This window comes from Astatotilapia calliptera, chromosome 17, assembly GCF_900246225.1.
Source record: "Astatotilapia calliptera chromosome 17, fAstCal1.2, whole genome shotgun sequence".
In the NCBI taxonomy this organism is placed as follows: domain Eukaryota; kingdom Metazoa; phylum Chordata; class Actinopteri; order Cichliformes; family Cichlidae; genus Astatotilapia; species Astatotilapia calliptera.
Window position 1 is genome coordinate 22,515,006 of NC_039318.1, and position 20,137 is coordinate 22,535,142.

The 20,137-nt window shown below is 41.0% G+C and overlaps 1 protein-coding gene across 2 annotated transcripts in view; it reads right to left on the bottom strand.

Moving 5' to 3' along the window:
- Positions 1 to 20,137, bottom strand: part of LOC113008735 (ankyrin repeat and BTB/POZ domain-containing protein BTBD11-A) — a 255,693-nt gene that overhangs the window by 22,621 nt on the left and 212,935 nt on the right. The window contains exons 4-8 of one of the 2 annotated variants that reach the window (XM_026146397.1): positions 17,287 to 17,439; positions 14,485 to 14,650; positions 4,190 to 4,279; positions 1,399 to 1,500; positions 542 to 635 (exon numbers count right to left, since the gene is read on the bottom strand). In XM_026146397.1, the coding sequence (XP_026002182.1) occupies positions 542 to 635; positions 1,399 to 1,500; positions 4,190 to 4,279; positions 14,485 to 14,650; positions 17,287 to 17,439 (605 nt within the window). The remainder of the gene's footprint in view (positions 1 to 541; positions 636 to 1,398; positions 1,501 to 4,189; positions 4,280 to 14,484; positions 14,651 to 17,286; positions 17,440 to 20,137) is intronic. The other variant, XM_026146398.1, reaches the window with a different exon arrangement.

Consider the following 20,137-nt stretch of genomic DNA (forward strand, 5'->3'; position numbering starts at 1 on the left):
TGTCAGTCTTCCCCAGGGCAGCTGTGGCTACAACTGTAGCTGCCTCCACCAGTGTGTGAATGTGAGAGTGAATGAATAGTGGAATTCTAAAGCGCTTTGAGGGTCTTGAAAAGTGCTATATTAATGCAATCCATTATTATTATTCATATATTGGATTATATCTGGAAAAGGTACAATTATTTCTTTGAGCCAGCCAACCTCAGTTTATATAAATAAATCCTCAGATCTTAGAAAAATAAAACATGAGTTTGAAGCTCGTTTTTACTGAGTAAAATACCTTCTGTACATTCTGCCATACAGCAGCACAGTGATGAAAACTAAAATTTAAAATTCCCTACACTCTGGAATCCCAGATAGTAATTGAACGTGATGCATTAATTACAACTGTGTGAGAACGCCTTCTGGTGCGCTTGGAGTCAAACATGTCGTGACTAATCCCATATACGGGGCATCGGTCGGGAATAAGAATACTTGGGTTAAGTGTGCACATCCATCGGAAGCCCAAATTAAAGATGAGCCTTTGCTGCTTGTGTGCGATTACCTGCAGCGGCGGCCAGCTGAAGTGGGGTCTCTGTGTAGTTCTCCGCCCCATCCTGCAGGGCGCCCTCCACATTCGCTCTATTATCCAGCAACAACTGTGGCAGAGATGGGAGGCAGAGGAGGTGGAGGGAAGAGGGGAGGGAGGAAGAGGAAAACAAACCAAAAAAAGGGGGGAGAGCAGGGAGAAAGAAAATACAGGTAGAGGGAGAAGAGGGGATGTTACAGTCAGGCTTGGCAAGAGGAAAAAACCTCAACTGGTGGAAACCTAAACCAGCTCAGAAAGTCACTGACATTCTAGCTATGCTTGATCATTATGCTGTGTGGGGGTCTTATTCGTCTGTGTTGAGCTGAAGACGAAGAATTTATATCTCCAAAACTCTGATTTGCGCTGATGCAGATTAATAACTGAAAAAATCCTGGAGGCGCTGGTGTTCATCAGGCTTTCAGCCCGTGTCAGCTCACACAGTAATGACTGCAACAAAATGTGTTTTATATATTAAAACTGAACAAAACATTCAAATTTTGGCATCCCTGGGGGCTGTGCATCAGTGCTGCGCTTCAAGCTTCTTACTACTTCTTACTTCAGGATCAGTCTTCAGATTAGGGTGGAAACAGGGGCCTGGGTCAGACCTACACTTAATTTTAGGAGCATACATAATCCTGAGCCAAGCCCTCTCCACATAACTGAGATACACACTGCACAGAAAGGACCAAGAAGGAGAAAGAAAGGTCATTTGGCATCATCATTATTATGATGCACCATCATAATAATCACCATCATCATTATTATCCTCATTTTGGTACAAAGGATTGGGCAAGGGCCACAGGTTAATGGTTACAGGTCATAAACATCACTACCTGCACGACAGGGACGTGTCCGTGTAACACGGCGAAAGTGAGTGGCGTCCCCTGGCGCGTTTCAGGATAAACTGAGGGGTGCTTGTTTACTGTGCTTGGCACCTGGGAAGTCATAGGTGAAGTTCAGGGAGAGAGATATATATATATTTATATATACAGCCATTAACATTCACAGCTCAGGGCGGGGGATGGGGGGAAAGAGGGGGAGTGAGAAGCAGTATGCAGAAGGGAGAAGTGTAAGCAAAGGAGGGCAGGATGGCACAGGGAGATTTTCCTCTTGAGTTTCATAGAAAATCTTTAGCAGCTTGAATCCTGCCTCTCATCTCAATCGTCACTCTAAACGTCAAAGAGCATCTGTCTGGACGAGGCTCTCTCACCACACTTTGTTGTATCTACAGCTCCACCCCTTATTAGCGTTTCATTTCAAAGGGGAATGAAACTAAGAGAGAAAAAGCGCAACACTGACAGCAAACACCGACGACAAACACCGACAACTAACGCCGAGGAGAGGGGCGGTGCTGACTCACGAGCGAAGCAGCGAGTGAATAAAATCAAACAGCCGTACCAGCCTTATGCTGTTCTGTGGTTTCTAAAGCTGCTTTATCACTGAGTAAATTAAGGAAATTATTTCTAAATGTCGCCTGGAGGACAAACAGATGTTAAATAATACGTCACGTTTCATTTGAGGTTTGATGCTAAACAACAGCAGGACTGTTAGAGCTTATGTTTTTACAGGAATGAATTATTTATGACGTTATAATAAGAGGCAGTTCCAGCAGAAACAGAGCCAGTCACAGGCTGTCACTGCAGAGAAGAAGTTAACTCATTTTTACTTTACTTAGAAAGCTTAGGTCTACTTTTCTGTGCATGTATTTATCCACACAGACAGATTTGGTCTTGATTACGGTTACAGTTTAAAAGCGGCAGAGGTGAATTTAACTGTGTAGCTTTGAAGCGCTCAAAGCAAAATGTCAACGTCTACCTCGGGATTATCGGGGTTATCCAGGTCACTGTTTTTTCAACTTTTTACCTCCACAGGGAGGTTATGTGATTGGCTCAGTCTGTCTGTTTGTTAGGAGGATTACTCACTGAGTTACAGATGGATTCGCATGTAAATTTTTACCACAGGTGAGATTTTGGTGGGATGTTTTTGGAGTCACTGCTGTGAGCTTTTCTTCAGTCTCTCTGGTGTGAGTACACTTTTCTCTGTTTGTAACTGGTGTGATGGTGCCAACACCACAACTACAGTGATAAAACCTGGGTTGATGCAGCAGTTGATAACCACCTTCTTGGGGGCACTTATCCAGATTTCTGATGAACCTGCTTCATAGTACAGGGCCTCATTGTCTCCATACTGTAAGACATGCATGTTGATTTGTGAACCTTTGTATTTTTTCTATCCAATGGTCATCATTTGATTTAACGTGTACCGCTGGCTGATGAAGAGCTGCGCTGCTCGTAAACTCATGTCTGAGGCTCTAAATCAGAACCTAAACACTAGTTTTCAATGGAAATTCAATTCGCCCCTTATGCCAGTTTTATCAGTGGTTTTTGTATTCTAAGCTTTTAGCTCCTGAAAAAGAAAACAAACTAAACCATTATTTTTGCAACCCATAAGCCAAAATTTGGGGTTATTATGTCGAAATGAGACTTGTTGAATGAAAGTTCTGGGAAAAATAGCTCAAAATTTTGGCAAAACATAAAATCTGGACATATGGATGATAGGAGAAATGTTACTTTTGAGTCTGTTTTAGATTCTTTTGGGTTGCAGGTACAAGTGATCTGTATTACAAGACAAAAAGGACAAAATATCTGAAAAACCGAACTTTTTTGACAGAAAATTGCCCTTTCTTATACCTGTGAAAATTTCACAGCTGTATTCACACCAAAATTCCTCCCGAGCCGCTTTGTGGGGACAGTTGCTCTAGTTAAAGCAGGATATGGTTTTTGGAGAGCAAACAGCATTCAGCTCGCCTCTGTTTATTGGTGTTATAGCTGAAATGTCAGACAGATAAAATATCTCAAAGCCTCTGCATAAAACTTTACAGCGAGGCTCCAGTAGGAGCAAATGAGGTGTTTTCACTTTGTTTGAATTTATGTTAGCTTCATCTTTCTTATTCTATAAACCACCGGTTGATTTTACAGGTACTGCTTTGCTTCTGAGTCAATACTGCACTTAACACAAGCATCAAAGCAATGGAGCAATCACAGTGATCAATAATGAGGTCACTACGGTGAAGGAGAGCCCATAAATGGTGTTACTTTTGCATTTTCTAACTGAAAATTAAAGCGATTACACACATACAAGCACACACTACAGAGAGAAAAACAGGAATTCTAACAGTGCACTGTTAAGTACAACAGATAGGTGCAATGATTTTCAAGCTTCATGCAGAGTCTGTGGTAGCAAGTTACACTAAGTGCACACAATTATAAAAGAAATGTATTATTGATGTGGTATAAGCAAATTGCTGCTGGATTTACAGTGTAAAACGTAATGAAATAACTGCCTGCAAAGTGGATCATTTTCCTGTATCGGTGTTAAAACAGTGATACTCGCTTATTGCTTATTGGTGCACTTCGTGTAATGAGCTGCCGGGGGAACAGAGAGCATGCTGAGAGCAGGTGAGACAATGACGATAGGGGGAGGGGGAAGGAAGAGCAACACAAAGTGGGTTCATAGTTTCACTGTTTACAGAAACAAATGAACAAACATGTTAGACCAGAACAAAAAAAAAAGTGCAATCATTGTGACACTGCTGCATTTGACTAGCGGACAGTTGACACTGACCTCGCTGTTGATGTCCGCTCCGGCGTCAAGAAGCATCTGGACCATGGCCTCATCACCACGAACGCAGGCATACATGAGAGGGGTCATTCCCTGCAGGATGAGACGGGGAAGAAAGGGGGGAGGATGACATATTTCTACATAGTACCAAAATGGGAAGCTGTTGAATGGTAGCAGAGATTCCACCCAGCAAAAAGGCGTTGGAAAGAGATGGGAGAGATGATTTTTCCAGATGTCTAAACAAGGTGGAGATTTGTTTAAAGAGTGAAAGGTGAAAAGGAATCGTTGGTGGTCGCTGAAAAGACGTCCTGCTATGTCTAAATTTAGTTGAACAGTGGGCATTCTTTCCTCTCAACACATCTGTAGATTCAGACAGTAATTTCCTTCTATGAGGAACCAATGCTGACTGGTGCACCACCCTCCTACATTAACCTCCTAGGACCTGGCGTCCACATATGTTGACATCACTTTTTGGGTTATTTAGACCAAAATACAAAATTTTGCTCTACAAGGGCCTGATGTCCACTTACGAGGACATTATACTGCCACTGTTCCATCAAAATTTAAAACAAATATCCTCATACATGGCTCTCATTTTTCTTAGGAACAAAAATCGGGTAAAAAAAAATAAATCTGGTGATTCTTTGTTTTTACATTCATCGGGTCCCAATGCACGGTGGCACGGTGGTTAGCACTGTTGCCGCACAGCAAGAAGGTCCTGAGTTCAATTCCACCATCAGGCCGGGGTCTTTCTGTGTGGAGTTTGCATGTTCTCCCCCGTGGGTTCCTCCCACCGTCCAAAGACATTCAGCTTGTGGGGATAGGTTAATTGGATAATCCAAATTGCCACTAGGTGTGAATGTGTGAATGAATGTGAGTGCGAATGGTTGTCTGTCCCTGTGTGTTGGCCCTGCGACAGACTGGCAACCTGTCCAGGGTGTACCCCGCCTCTCGCCCTATGACAGCTGGGCTAGGCTCCAGCGCCCCCCCGCGACCCTGAAAAGGATAAGCGGAAGTGAATGGATGGATGGACGGACGGGTCCCAATGTGCCCAAATATCAAAGATAAATTAAAAATGCTTGCCATGGAAGAGTTCGGGTCTTAGGAGGTTAAGGAACAATAAGCTTTGGCTCTCTGGATGTCCCCCCCCCAAATAGGCTGACCATTTAATAATTACTGTGACACATGACCCTATGAGTTATGGTGTTGAAGGTTCAATAATGCATTTTAACCAGCCAAGGCCTATTAAGGCCTCTTTGCTACCATAAACAGGATTTATTTGACAGCACTCACTGAACTGACCCATACTCACAACAAGTGACCAAGTCCAAGAAACTCAATGAAGGTCTAAGAAGGCCAGTGTAACAGTGGTACCAGTACATTAAACAAAGTGGATGGAAAAATCTAAGAAAGAGAACTATATTTACACAAGTTGGAGAGGTCTCTTGGGGGCATTTCGAAACAACTGCAGATTACTGAATCATCAGAAACTAAAGTTATTCTGATGTGTCACAACTTTACCAAGGTCTGGAAAAAAAAACCCCTAAAAAGTCACCATCTGTTAGATAATTGGTTTAGATGTTTAGGAACAATCTGGGAAACACCAAGGTTCAAGCCTAGCATGTACTGGAAACTGCTGGAACACCAGCATCACTGTTCACAGTGAACCTCAGGTCAGCTGTTCTACAAAGTGGATGGAATAATGAAGAAGGAAGACTACTTCCAAATTCTTCAACTTCACTTTAACTCAACAACTAGATAGCTGAAACGTTGATACTTTGTCACTAAAATGCTAATTAAATGTTGCATTAAGAAAACCCAAAGGCACAGAATTAGAAGTTTGACAATGAGCTGACAGGTGGTTGAAAACAGATTAAGTTAAAGTCTTAGAAGTGAAGGCATCTGCCTTCTTGAAGCCTACGACTGGGTGACCCACTTTACTCACTGTTAGAAAAAAAAAAAAAAACTTCAACCCTTTTTTGGCTACATAGTACCTCAAATACTATTGTAACAATAGTTAAATGGGATTTAATAATAAACACCATCTCTAATGATCAAAGTAACTGTAATGAGCTAAAGGATGCTAACAGCGATTACTTTCTCTCAACAAGAATGAGGATTTCAATGCCATAGCGATATATGAATCTGACTACGTGTCAGCGGTGTTTGTGAAGAAACTTGCTAGCCTCCTTTTTTTTGGTAAGCAAACTTGTTAAAAACATACAAAGCCAAATTAAATCAAAGTACAAAAAACCCCACAATAACAAAGGATCTGAATGGCAACAAAGACTAAGCAGAGATTTGACTGGACCATTTATTACTGGGTCAGTTTGCTTTAATACTTTACATGCACTGAATAATCAGGCTGGATCTTTGAAATGAGCTCTGCATCATTTCACTTTTTTATTATCTAAAGGCCAACTTCTCACACAAATGTGATATTCATCTTACATTAGATTTTGCTTCAAGGGAAATTTCTAAGGATGTGTTCAAGGATTACAATCAAATCACTCGATTGGAGTCCTTTTTCTGATTTGCTGCTCATCATCCAGTAAGTGTACTCCTGCTGGAGGTTAGGACCTCTACCAAACAGAGAAGGAATTGCATTGAAAACACACTTTTGTTATTTCTCATGCAAAAGTGTTGATTTCACTGCTATTAACAAAATGCCTTGAGAAATAATTCCAGGTTATTTCAATCTGGTGTTATTCCTGTAAATGTAGATATTGCAGCTGTGTGGGTTGTGCATATTTTAATAGGAGGCGAGAGGTTTGCTGTTCAACAAGAGACCACTTCAGACGACTAACTGCTGTACTTGGTTTCAGTCAAACTCAAAAACAAACATTTAAACGTATTCATGTACACCACCTTATACGTACTGCTCTATACTTTGTAAGGATTCACGTGGTGTCTGGTACCAAGACCTTAGTAGGGGATCTTTTCGTTTGCTGGTGTGCACATCTTGGAGATTCTAGCTTCGATTGGGATTCAGTGATGTTTGAAAGGCGGATCAAATTTTGGCTCTTTGTCCTGTTTTTCAATCAATTTCCGAGGTAGAGCACAGAGCAAAATCCAGTGGTGGCCACTGAGTGCAATTGCTACTGTTTCATGTGCAGCAATGTTTATGTGGCACATGAATGCCACAAGCAGCATGACTCTTTGGGAGTCAACAAATGTGCAAAATTAAAGAAAAAGTTCTGGTGCCTCATTGTCAAGACTGCTCTGAGATTATAACAGAAAGTTTTTGTTAACTTTTCTTATCTTTTTATTTAACTATTGACCCACCATAAAATTCTAAATAACCAGGATTTTTTCTGCTATTTAAATGTTTATCTATTACTTTGTAACCTTGGTTTCTAGTATGAACATTCTTGGGGAAATTCTTTGTAAGTAGGAAAAGCTGTAAAGCTTAGTTAAAAGTCCAAAATCTATACCTTCCTTTACATTCTCCAAAGCCATCCAGTGTCAGACTGGAGTCTTTGGTGAGCTAATTCTGGTCCCAGGGCCATATGTTTGACACCCTTGCTCTAGCGCAGTGATTCCAAACCTTTTGGAGCCACTATTTCACATTAGAAAAATTACAGGGCACACCACCAAGCAAAAACGTCACAAAAAGCATATTGATTATTTTCCCCCGCACACCAGGCATAGCAAAATTGGCTCGGTTTGTCCCCAGTATACCTTTTTTTGCTTCCTTCTGACCACTACTCATGCTAGGGCCTTCATCTGGGTGGGAATTTTCTCTTGGACCCAGGTCTGACTGACTACTTTTTCTTTTCAAATATTTATTCATTCCTATGACTAATATGTAATTTCTTCTTCATCTTCTTGTGTTTTACCAGCAGTTGGTAACCCAGTTAGTTAGAGCAAGGAGTTGTAATGCCCTCTAGTGGAAGAGAATGTATTTGTTATGTCCGTTACTCAAGCAGGTCACTTAGAGCACTAATCAGCTTACAGCCATACGACCCTGAGCACACCCAATCTCGACTGATCTCAGAAACTAAGCAGGGTTGGGCTTGGTTAGTACTTGGATGGAAGAGTATTAATCAGGTGGAACCAGGTAGTCTTCCACAGCACACCTGATCATTTCTCACAGCACACCTATGTGCTGCAGCACAGTGGTTGGTTTTTATCTGCTGGTCTGCTGGTTTCTTTCTGTGCTCAGTCCAAGATCATCATTGCTGGGTTACCTGGAAACGGTTTCCAGGTAAAGCTCTTAAAGTGCACAGAATAAGTAAAGTATGAATCTGTGTGTGAATCAGTGAAAGTGACTCTCGGTGTTAAGAGCCTTGAATGGTCAGACCAGAAAGGCACAATAAAAATGACTCTTCCTATAATAACATGATGACGACCATTTACATCCACACCGTTTTGTTACACAGTCAGGCTAAAAGCACCAGCCAGTCATCTTTGAGTTACATCAATGCAGGAGCAAAGGGATTCCCAGATGACACGGAAACAGTTTGCTGCAGCAGTTGCAAAAACATTCTGCAGAAAACTGTGGAAAAACTTCCGCAATCACTTCACTTCCGGTTTTTACTTTGTCTATACCTGTTCCTGAAGGCTTTTACGTAGCTTACCTAGCTAAATCCTACAATCACTGACGATCGTGTTGACCGTAACCACAACATTAGCTCGTTTTTTAGAAGTCTTCACATAATTTTCTTTAAATCACCATTTTATGTACATGCTATAACTTCACTGCTGCCTACCAATCGATCCCGTTCTGTAAAATGCAGTGAGATATAATAAGTATACACACACAGCACACAACTCAGAGAAATATCCGGCAGTTTCTCGCAGCTTCTTATGTACTGGACCTTTTCATTACTCCCTTAAAATAACCGTGTCTTCCCAACAAGGGCAAAAGCACAAAGGTGGGCTGTGAAACTCCTAACATAACTTCTTCTATCTCTGCGTGTCTCCATATGCACAGAGTATTCTGACACGCCCACACACATTATGCTGCAGGATGAAGCTGCTTCATCTAAGTGCTACTGCAAAGAATTGCATAAGATCAGCAACAGCAACAACTTAAAAATGACCTTTATTGTAAACGAGGCACCGAGATCTTCACATTTATCAGACTTTTCTAACTGTTTTAAATGAGCTTCCATAAAACAGACTTCAATCATATATCTGATCTGGGCCATTATGCTCAACAGAGGCCTTTTACGGCTCACTCATAACACACCACAGCGCTTTATGTTGAAGACTGATCTCCCTTAGTGGTGATTCATTCTTAAACATTTCCTGGACAGCAATCTACTTAATCAGCAGACGGCTAAAGGGCGAGAGACGACGGACCGCGATGAGCACCGTGATGAGGTCTAAATGTCTCTTAGCCGTTATGACAGACTCCAGCTTTTACTTTATTGCTCCTGTAACGCTGTCTGGTCTTTTGCTCCATTTAGCCTCCTTTACAAGGAGATAAAAGCCTGCATGTCACAGGCTCGTATTTATGTGAGGGGAGAGGAAGGAAAGCATAAGTCAATACAATCTGTCAATTTAACAAGCATCTGTTTTTCACATTTTTTTGTAATATATTATAAACAATATATAATGTGTTTAAGCAAACATTAATCAACCAGACCTGGACTTTATTTTTAGAGTCTGAGTGAAGAATTGCCAAGCAAATCTTAATTAAACCTAACTAGGCGCAGCTTATTGACCGCGGAAAGTCAGATTGCACAATTAACTTCCACTTAGCAGCACTGGGAATAGCCAATATTTCTACGAACCGTCAAAGGTGAAGATTCCCAAGTGACACTTGGCTTTAGTGGGACTGAGATACTGACCTGACCTGTCAGTGCTCAGAGCAGGAAAAGTGTTGCAGTAGCAGGCAACAAAAGAAAAATCCTTTCCCCTTCCACTTTCAGGATGAACAGGAAGGTCATGGCACAATCTGTAGCTGGATGCCGCTCTGCTACAGCCCTGAGTCGCTCCTCTCCTCCCTGCTTGAGTAATTTAAGCGATCAGTATGCTGGGTGGTGTGTGCAAGCCCCCGCATCTGCTTCTTTGCTCCTCTTCACCTGACTGCTCCTCCTGCATCCCGCCTACTGCCACCTTTGATTAATCCGGTTCTCCAGCCCCCGGCTCCATCCACAGCACCATGAAAACTGTTAAAAGGACTCATACCTCCTGTTTGCACACTGCAAAGTTCAAGGTGATTGATATTGGGTGTTGCCTCTTCTTAGCTGAGGCATTTCTCATTCATACATATCCCTGGCACTAGGCTGAGAGGTGCTACTGCCTCCTGTCTTTTTTCTTTTTAGGTAGGCGGCAATGAGTGTACGACCATTGGCCAGGGACATCAGGTAAACTCGGGTATTTATTTATTGTATTGTTTGAAGTTTTGGTTCTTATATTTTCCAGAGTGAGTTTTGGATACTTGTTTGGTCACGACCTGACCTCTGGGTAGTGACTGGAAAAATGAGGATCTGAAGGGTGTCTCTCTTAGGGACAAATGGTGAGGAGATCAGGAACGTTTCAGAGTACAGATTCTACTCCTCCACATTGAAAGGAGGCACCCAAAACACCTAGGGATGTTCCACTGGTAGCAGACCCTAGACACTCCCTTCGCTGGCTTGGGAACATCTTGGTGTCCCCCAGAAGAGTTGGTGCATGTGGCTGAGCAAAGGGGGGTCTGGGTGTCTCTGCTCAAAGTGGAAGAATGAATTTCTGGTTCACTTTTGGAGACATTTTATGATTGTTCTAGTGTAAATTTTGATTTTTTAGTTTGTCTTCCTGTTCATTCCTTTTTCCTCAATTCTTCCCTCGTTTCTGTCTTTATGACGAGTGTTAATCTTGTGTCTGTGTTTAGTATTTCCTGCACTAGTTTTACTTCCCGTGTCTTCTCCAACTCTCTGGTTGTTCTCTCTTCCAGTAATTATGTTCCCATCAGCCTTCAGTGTATGCTTATATATGCTGTCTTTCCTTTGTTACCCCTCTACCTTTTTGGATTCTACCACTTTCATGTGTTTTTGTTGTACTTTTGTTACCTTTTAGACTTATTTGTGAGCACATATATTTGCCCTGAATAGCTGGTCCTCAACTAAAACTCCACAAACAATAACTGCGACACACTTCTGCTTTTCTTCTTCTTCGTTTTGTGATTGCTTTGCTTCTAAAATTTCGTTGCCGGTGGAAAAATCTATAAAATGAACTAATTAACTCCCATTTAACCTCTTCCATCTGGTTAATTAATGCTCCTCCCCCTTACCCCAGTGAGCTGGAGTCGTAACAGGTTTATTTGTTACTTCACTGCCGCAATGTTACTAGATTCCATTTGGTCGAGGTCCACTGATTATTATATTTGTATTTTCTTTGTTATCCATGCGGTTACATTCATGTCCCCGCTGGGCCACTGCCAGCATGTTGTGGTGTTTAATGAGCAATTAATAGCAGCACATGAGGCAGGGGCTGTGGGGATGAGACCACTCCTTTGCAGACCTGTGAAATATGCATTTTTGTGCTGAAAGGATTAAGAGGAAAAAAAATGTTTTTTTCATTGCCAAGAGGAGTTGGTGCGAGTTTTAAGAAATGTGTGTCGAATTAAGTCAAGTTAAGGATCCTACTATGACTTCATCTTAATTATATGTTAAAAAAAAATGTAGAAAATAACAATAATTTCATGTATTTTTGAGACAGTTCTCAGCTGCTGAAGTCAGAGTGAGTCAGAGGTTACAGCATCTTTAGCTTTAGTCACGCAAGTAAAACTGAGGGATTTTAATCAGATCCTTGAGGTCTTAAAGAGGGCGAGGCTTAGTCACACTGCATGACGTGGAGATGCAAAGGACTTGATGTCTTCACCTCGCTCACCTGATATATTAGATCTGGAGGAGGATGAGGGAGAAATAAATTAATAAAACCCCTGCTATTCTTTTCTGTTTTAAACATACTTTGCTCTGCCAGCTGTTATAACCTGAAATATTGTGGTTTTATATGATGAGCAGGTTTAGTTAACCATTCCGTTTTCTTTTATTCAATATTATCCCTTTGCTGTCCTCAAGTGAAAGTTGTTGCAGGCAGCGTGTTTAGGCATGAAGGGCAAGTACATTTTTGTAAAAGTGAAAAAGAAAGCAAAAATACACAAAAAATGAGGATTATTGCAAGAACCACATATCTGTGATACATCAGCAGCTTAGAGAAGCAGCTTTCGCGGTCCTTTTACTGCCAAGAACTAACACATCTACGTTGCCAACAAATAACAAACCACCATGTAAGATGTAGCTCTCCATCACAGACAAATGCTCACATGCGTTATTAAAACTAAAAATAATAAGGAACTTATGTATGAAGCTGTTTTTGTGATATTTCAAGGGCTGATTGAAATTACTGCATCACTGGGATCCACTCGATGGTGCTTAAGGGTGCAGAACTGAACCAAATACACAGATTCCAGTTTAATCCCCAGTTAAAACCACTGGTGGACCAAGTGCAAAACATTTATCATCTACGTTCTGCTGCGCAACCCTGCATCCTGGCATTCACGTAGACGTTACTTGATGTTAACGTCTAAACGTTGCTTCAGACTGACCCACCATCCGGTCGCAACCGTCTGCAATCTTTGTTGGATAGAAGTGGATCAAAACACCAAGGTGTTTAATCTGTCATGGACTCCAGACACTGATCAGAGCGAGAACGTGTCAGATATCCCAGAAACAAGCCCAACGAACCACTGCCTGTGTCCAAGTGCCAAATCACTTGGACTGTTGTTTGCACACAGTTGGCGAATTGCCGTTCAAATACTAATTGTTTCCTACACGAATAATCAGTCTGTTGATTGACAGAAAAACAATCAGCAATCTACAATTGATTTTTTAGGCAACTAGGCGGTGGTTAATCGCAGCTCGCTGAGATATGTGATAAAATGTATGATTTTTTTAACTGAAATATAATGATCTGGCTTAAAACCTGTGGCAAGGTTCTGACTTACTATAGGTTTTATATAGAATTTAGACGAGTGAAGGTTAATCAATAAAGCAAATTATCACTAGGTGCAAGCTCATTTTAAGCTAAGACCTGAGGATCTAAGAAATGTCATGGTCCTGGGCCAGTATTCTTAGTTTTTGTGTGTTTTGTATTTCGTTCTTTATTTATGCCGTGGTTCCTAGGTTCTGTTAAGATGTTCCTTATTTGATTACCCCTGTGTATCTGTGAGCCCTCGTTTCCCCTCCTTGTGTTTTATTCCATGTTTTCCCCAGCCCGTTATGTCTGTGCTCTCCCCGTGCTCTCTCTCCTCCTGTCTGAACCTCAGTGTACTTCCTGTTTTACTTTGACAGTCTCCCGTCAGTGTTGCGTTTACTCCTGCCGTGTCTTGTTATGATCATCAGTGTCACCTGTGTTCCCCGTGTGCTCCCACTTCCCTCGTTAACCCTCTGTGTATTTATGTCTGCGTCTCCCTCAGTTCTGTGTCGCGTTCTCCCTCATTCATGGCTGTGTGTTTCTCCGTCTATTACGTTATAGTTTCCCAGTTTAGTTTGTATGGTTTTGCTCTCCAGCAATAAAGCTGTGAATTTTGAGTTCATTCCTGCCTCCGTGAGTTTGCGATTGGGTCCTCATCCAGCCTGCACACAGCCGAAGCATGACAAGAAATGCCTTTGAGACTGGATGGATAATTGAGATCTTTGCACTTCTGTAAAGTGTAGGTTCATCTGATTGTTGTTGGATGAGTGTTTCGAGCCTGGTCTCACTCCCAAATCATCACAAATGAATGCTTGGTCATTACGCCTTTATTACTGTCATAAGCTGTTTTCTTAACCCAAAAACTCCAAACCACGAGTAAAAGTGAAAGTAAACATCGAGAAAATGAAGCTCCCATTGGGGGCAGTGATGATTTACCACTCCTGCCCTCATTGGCGGACACTTTGTAAGTATCCCAGAGGCAGCATCTGCTTTGACAAAACTGCAGTGTGTGAAATTTGAAAGGTTGGAGTTTGAAATTGAGTTATTACTTTGAGAAGAAGCGGCAGGACATTTGTGCAGGGTTAGTGCAGTACACACAAACAGACACAAAGAAAAACTCTCTTAAAAATGTGAATTATTTTCCTTCTGTATTAAAAAAAAAGAAAGATGCATGAAAACTGTATCGTGAATTTAGCACGCTGCATTACTCAGTGAGAGAGCAGCCTGTGCTCAGCATGTGTGCATGAACTGCACTGGGTTGCCAGGTACTTGCTAGAAATCCACATTTTATTGTATCTCCAACCCCTGAGCTGTGCAAATGTGGGATTTTAAAGTTGTTATATATATGTGAGTGTGTGTGCAGGAGAGCGTGGGTGTGTTAGGTGCCAGACCTGCTCGCTCATGCTGTTAATGCCATCGGGCCCCAGCAGGTTCACGGCCTGCTTGACCAGGTCCGTCCGACCGCAGTTGAGCATCCTGAAGCCCAGATCCTGCAGGAACTTGGCCTCTGTGGAGGCTGCGTCCAGCTTTCTAGTGGCACAGAAGCAATCCTCGGCTCTGCAGACAGAAACAGCAGATCTATTACTTTGATTAAGACGAAGCTTATGTCAGAAATGGATTTTGAGATCCGAGCACATACATCTCCACGGCATGCTGAGGGAAGCTGAAAACGATTGCTGATCAGGCTTTCATAACTCAAATTCTCCTTATCAGGAAACAAACTTGCAACTTTATAAGTACTGATCTGCTTCAATTTGAAAGTCAGTTCCTTAATATCTGAGTTTGTCAACACTCACTTCTCTTTGATTGCTTCTGGTTCAGTACTTTTCTTAAGCAGCTTCTCTCCAGGTAAGGCTTCTGCTGTGACTCATTATTACCCACTCACGTCCCCCGTAAAGCCTCTTAATCCAAGCATCTGTCACAACTGCAGTTTCCACAGAGAAACCTTTGCCGGATGTTGGTCTACATATACATGACAGTTAAATCTGACATATGCAAAGAGATGCATTAATTGGCACCTCGAAGTAGTTCATTTATTAGTTCTTTACAAATACATGAAAAGTGAAAAGACTCTTAACCCGGTGACTCTGTGACAAATTACAGAAAGATTACAGAGTAAGCGGCGACGAGGTAAATATGGTGCACGGCTTTGTAACCGCTGTGGAGTGTTTGCAAATGAGGGAAGAAAGAGAGGGCGAGCGAGGCGAGACTGTGAGTGAGTCAGAAACAAATACAGAGAGAAGATTTATAGGTTACTGCTGTCCAAGAAAGAAGGACAAACACAGTTCGTTTAGCAACTGACAAGCCTCATGAAAAAGCTTTTAAATTTTACAGTGCAAGGCGAAATTCAGTTCACTGTGGGGCTACGATGAAATGTTAACATGTTGTTAATGTTGTCATTAATAATAAAACAATACAGGGTGTGCTCCTGTGAACTAAAGGCCGGCGCACACTTTTTGTCTATAATCCCCACATTATTCCATTAATCACACTCATTTGTTTAGTTTGGCTCCATATTTTCTCCCGGCTGTCCTTGCCATCCCTAGTCAGTCTTTACGCTCCACTCAGCAACAACCGCAGTGGGTGAAAACAATGAAGCCAATGCAAAAGTGTCAAAAACTGCAGCCCAGCTTTAAATGTATGACGATCCCCACAGATTCCCATTTTAAGATTAAATAAAAAATAAACTTAATGAATAAACTCACACAAATTAAATTGTATTAAAGGGCTAAAGTCATGTGTAATTGGGGTGTGGCTGGTTGCTATTCATCACAGAGGTCCTCTAATCTATGTTTGTGCCCCTTAAACCATTTAATTGTAATTATCTAAAAAATATGGTTTAAAACCGAATCCAAGAATCTGTGCTCCAGTTTTGGTTAACATTTAATGAGCAAGCTTCTTTCCACTGATTAGTAACTTTCCTTGTAAGATAGTTCAGCCACATCTGGTTACCCCCCACCCAAAAAACAACAACAATAACAAAAAAACATGATTATGATGGTCAAAATGCTTGTGCTGAGGTTTCATAATCATAGTCTACAATGACCAATTAGTGATGAATATCTATTTCCATCTTTTATACGCAGTCTGTGGAGTTACGATCGTATGTGTCCTGTAATTTTTATGGGAAGCCATCAAACAGCTGCTGAAGGACTTCACTAAATTTGCCACTCGTGTAAACCTGCAGGTAATGGTGGAAAAGTCAAGGGATGATAAAAGTCAGTTAGATATCCCTAAATGCTGCTTATTTATATAAAGCTGTAGACAAAATGGCTTCATTGCACAATATAAGAGTTAAAATGAATTTACGTGTGGGGATTTATCCATTAATTGCTGTATTGTCATAGATAAAGTGCATGTATTTGCCAGCCAAACTGACAGACCTACAGCAGACTGAGTTGTTTTGAAGTTGCCAACTGACGTCAGGTAGTTGCAAAGCGGGTCCACGTCTTCAAAGCAACCATTTCATGGGCAACAGGACTGCAGTGTCATTGCACACGGTTGTAATAATGTTTTGTCCGTGTGGTGATATAGAACCAGTGTTTCCCCTGTCTGTAGCAAAGCAGCACATTCCTGCTTTCCAAAGGAGACAGCAAAAGGTGGAAAGACACAGCATGAAAAAGAAAAGGAAAACAGCACCGTGCTTATGAAACTCTGCCCCCTGGTGGTGACAGTTTTTGTTAAATTCCGTAGAGGGTGATCGCAAAACACACCTTTCAATAATGAAAAATAAAATAATCGCAACTATTCTACTGAAAAGCTGTTCGATATACAAAGATGGACACTGAGGAGGATGAATGGATGATGACATATTGATCAGGTCTGTTCAAGTCAAACTGCTCTCTTAAAATGTTTTGTCTGATGTAAACACCATGTAATAAGTCAGGTTACATGTAAACAGCTGACCTCAAATCTGTAATCAGAAAGCAAATGTGCAAGTAACTGCTGATCATGTCTCCATATTCATCTACATGTTCTAACACTGTGGATGAGATTCTGTTAAAATAAAGTGTGAGTGATTGTTGCAAGTCATTCTTGTGTTTGGTATACGAGACTTGGTTGAAGTTTATGCTAATGCAGCATCTGCTGACTGAATGTGCATGTGCAGGCTTACAGGTTTCATAAATGGATGACACTGAGCTTCATTCTCCAGCAGGTTTGTGCAGTAAATGTTATTGACATCGTATTCTTACTTTATTTGTCGGGGTTCACAGTCCACGCCGGGCAACAGCAGCCTGGCAGCCTGCCTCACATCGTCACTGTCCACAGAGAAGCTCCGTCGATGTTCAGTGTGAGCAACCGCCACCCGGATCCACTCCATCAGCGGGGGCAGCACCAGGAACGGCCTGCGGAGAAAACAGGTTCATGTGCTACTGTTTAATATCTTAATTAAGTCAGAATACATGAAGACTCACATTTAGTTTTAATTATTTATGAGAAAAACAAAAGAGTCTTTTGGGGAAATTCCATAAATGCTTATTTTTCCTAGATGGCTGGAGGGGCAGTTATGTGTGTGACAGAAAGAAAAGTCAAATCTGTGCAGCTGTAAGTGAAGGATAAACTCTGTGCTGTTAATGGAACAGAAGAGCATGAATCACACTGCCGTCTAACTGGACCGAAGTGACTACTGCAGCTTCCTTACGTGCATGGGTTGTTTTTCTGACACTGAGTCAGCAGGCAGTCTGGCACTAGTTTAAAGCAGATTAAGCCAAGTTATAAAAAAAGTGTGTGCTGCTCCACTTTTGTTTGATTGTGTGTGCATAAATGGACAGCTATTTGCACTTTTTGTAGGAGCTTTTTAGCTGAAGCGATGTTCAGAGCTCTCCTTTCAGCTGTCTGTGGCCACAGGAGCTAAATCCCAATGTCTGGAATGGGGGATGTGAACCTGTGAGACCTTTTGGCCTCCAGCTAACTTAAATTTGACAGCCTTTGAATTTCAAATGATGACATAAAGAGTAAAACCTCTGACATTGTTTTAAAAGTCACAAACCTAGCACACTGCACAAATAGTTTGACGAGAACCAGGGAGCTGATATTCCATTGGAAAAAATGATCTGCTTCAGGTCTAAATGTAAGGATTAATATGTTATAGCTGAAGAGAAATGATCTACCTAACCTGGAAAACGATGTTAGCTGATGAAGGTTTGTTTGGAGGTTCATTCTACAAACTAAGGTGGCTGTAAGTCTGATAAGACGGAGACTTAAACAGGGAAAGTAATTTGGGTTGTTGTTAAGAGTCTAGCAGCTGGCGTCTGCTCTGTGTGTGATACAACATGACATTATTGTTTTTTTGTTTGTTTGTTTACACAGGTGTTTTGTGTTAGAGTTCTCTGTCTACACAGCATTTCGTCAAATTAATTCAACACAGAAGGAGATACCATCAAGAAAATATGTAAACATAAAATTGTAATTTCTAGCACGCACGCACGCACACACACACACACGCGCACGCACGCACGCACACACACACACACACACACACACACACACACATACATGCTGGTAAAAGGCTGACAAAAAAATACTTAGTTTAGCTTTAAATTGTTTTTCTTTTCAACTTTTTGACATATTTGTAGAAACGATGGGAGATTTTTATATTAAATACAGCCAAAATTTCAAATAATGAAACTTAGGCCCAACAAACCAGTCAAAGCAGGTGGCTGCTCCTCCTTGAGCCTACCTCTGCTGGAGTTTTTCTTTTCTTTCCCACTGTTGACACTTGCTTGCTCACGGGGGTCTTGTGCTCACTGGGGTTTACTTTCTATGATTTTATGGTCTTTACCTTACAATATAAAATGCCCTGAGTGGACTGCTGTTGCAAACTGGTGTGATATAAATAAAATTAAAACTAAAAGTCTATTTAATTTCTGTCCAGGCAAAAGATCAGGTTTCTTTTTTTTCCACTTGTGGTTCAGTGCAAATACAGCATTTTACTGATATATCAGTGCGTTAGCATAAAGATTCTCATATAACAGAGCAGAAGAAGACAGCATGGAAATCAGTGAGTATAAATGGTGACAGGCAGAGCCAGAAGTTTTTCTCTTGTGTCATATTTAAAGTGTAGCACCTTAAATACACATCTGAAGACACTAGGTCCTTGAGATCCAGTACAATCAAAACCCATAAAAGACTTTACATTTGTACACTTCTTTCTTCTACAGGAGTGACTGTGTATAAAGAAATGTGAAAGTTGAGAGTTGTGAGTGTATAAAACAATCAAATAAAGCAAAACGCCAAATAAAGACTTTTTTTTTAAAGTTGAATTTAAAATAACACACAAAGTAACTAAATGACTCTGGTCTTAATGTTGCTCTGAGTCACTACTTGTGCCCAAACCAACCCATTATCATTTCTCATGAGTCACGCATCAGCCTAACTTCCTAAACACAACCCAATAAGAGGCAGTGTGAAAGCCATCTGGAGCATCACACAGGCATTCGAGACATTTTTACTGACTCATTTTGAAAAAGGTCTAAACCTCTGTGACTTCAAAGCCGGTCACAGCCCTGGTGACGGTTCCTGTTGACGTCACAGTTCACGCAAGCGATGACCGACGAGTCAACCATAATCAAAGGCTCTGACTGCGAGCACAGAAACTCCTCCCTCCAGCTGTTCAAACCTGTTCAAGCCATTCCATAGAAAATGAGTTTAGAGGAAGGGGGAGAAGCTGAAACAGCTTGTTTCACAAATGCCTAGGAAATAAGTATAACAGAAAAAGGATTATTATGAACTGTAAATCATGCAAAGCTACTCTAGCTCAAAAATAATAAATATGGAAATATGGATAAGGAAATAAAAAAAAACACAAAAAAATAAATATATAAACTCTAAATCTTCTAACTCAATCATAATTTATTTATATATCAAAAATGTAAAAGTTACCGTATTACTAACATTTCCAAAATAAATCATATAAAAATTAAATAATATTGCTAATGTGATCTTCTCAGGTGAAAATTAACTCTTCAAACTGATAATATCAGCACGTTGTCAGGTTCATCATGTGCAGTTTGCTTTGGTCATCTTTCAAATTTAAAAAAAAAA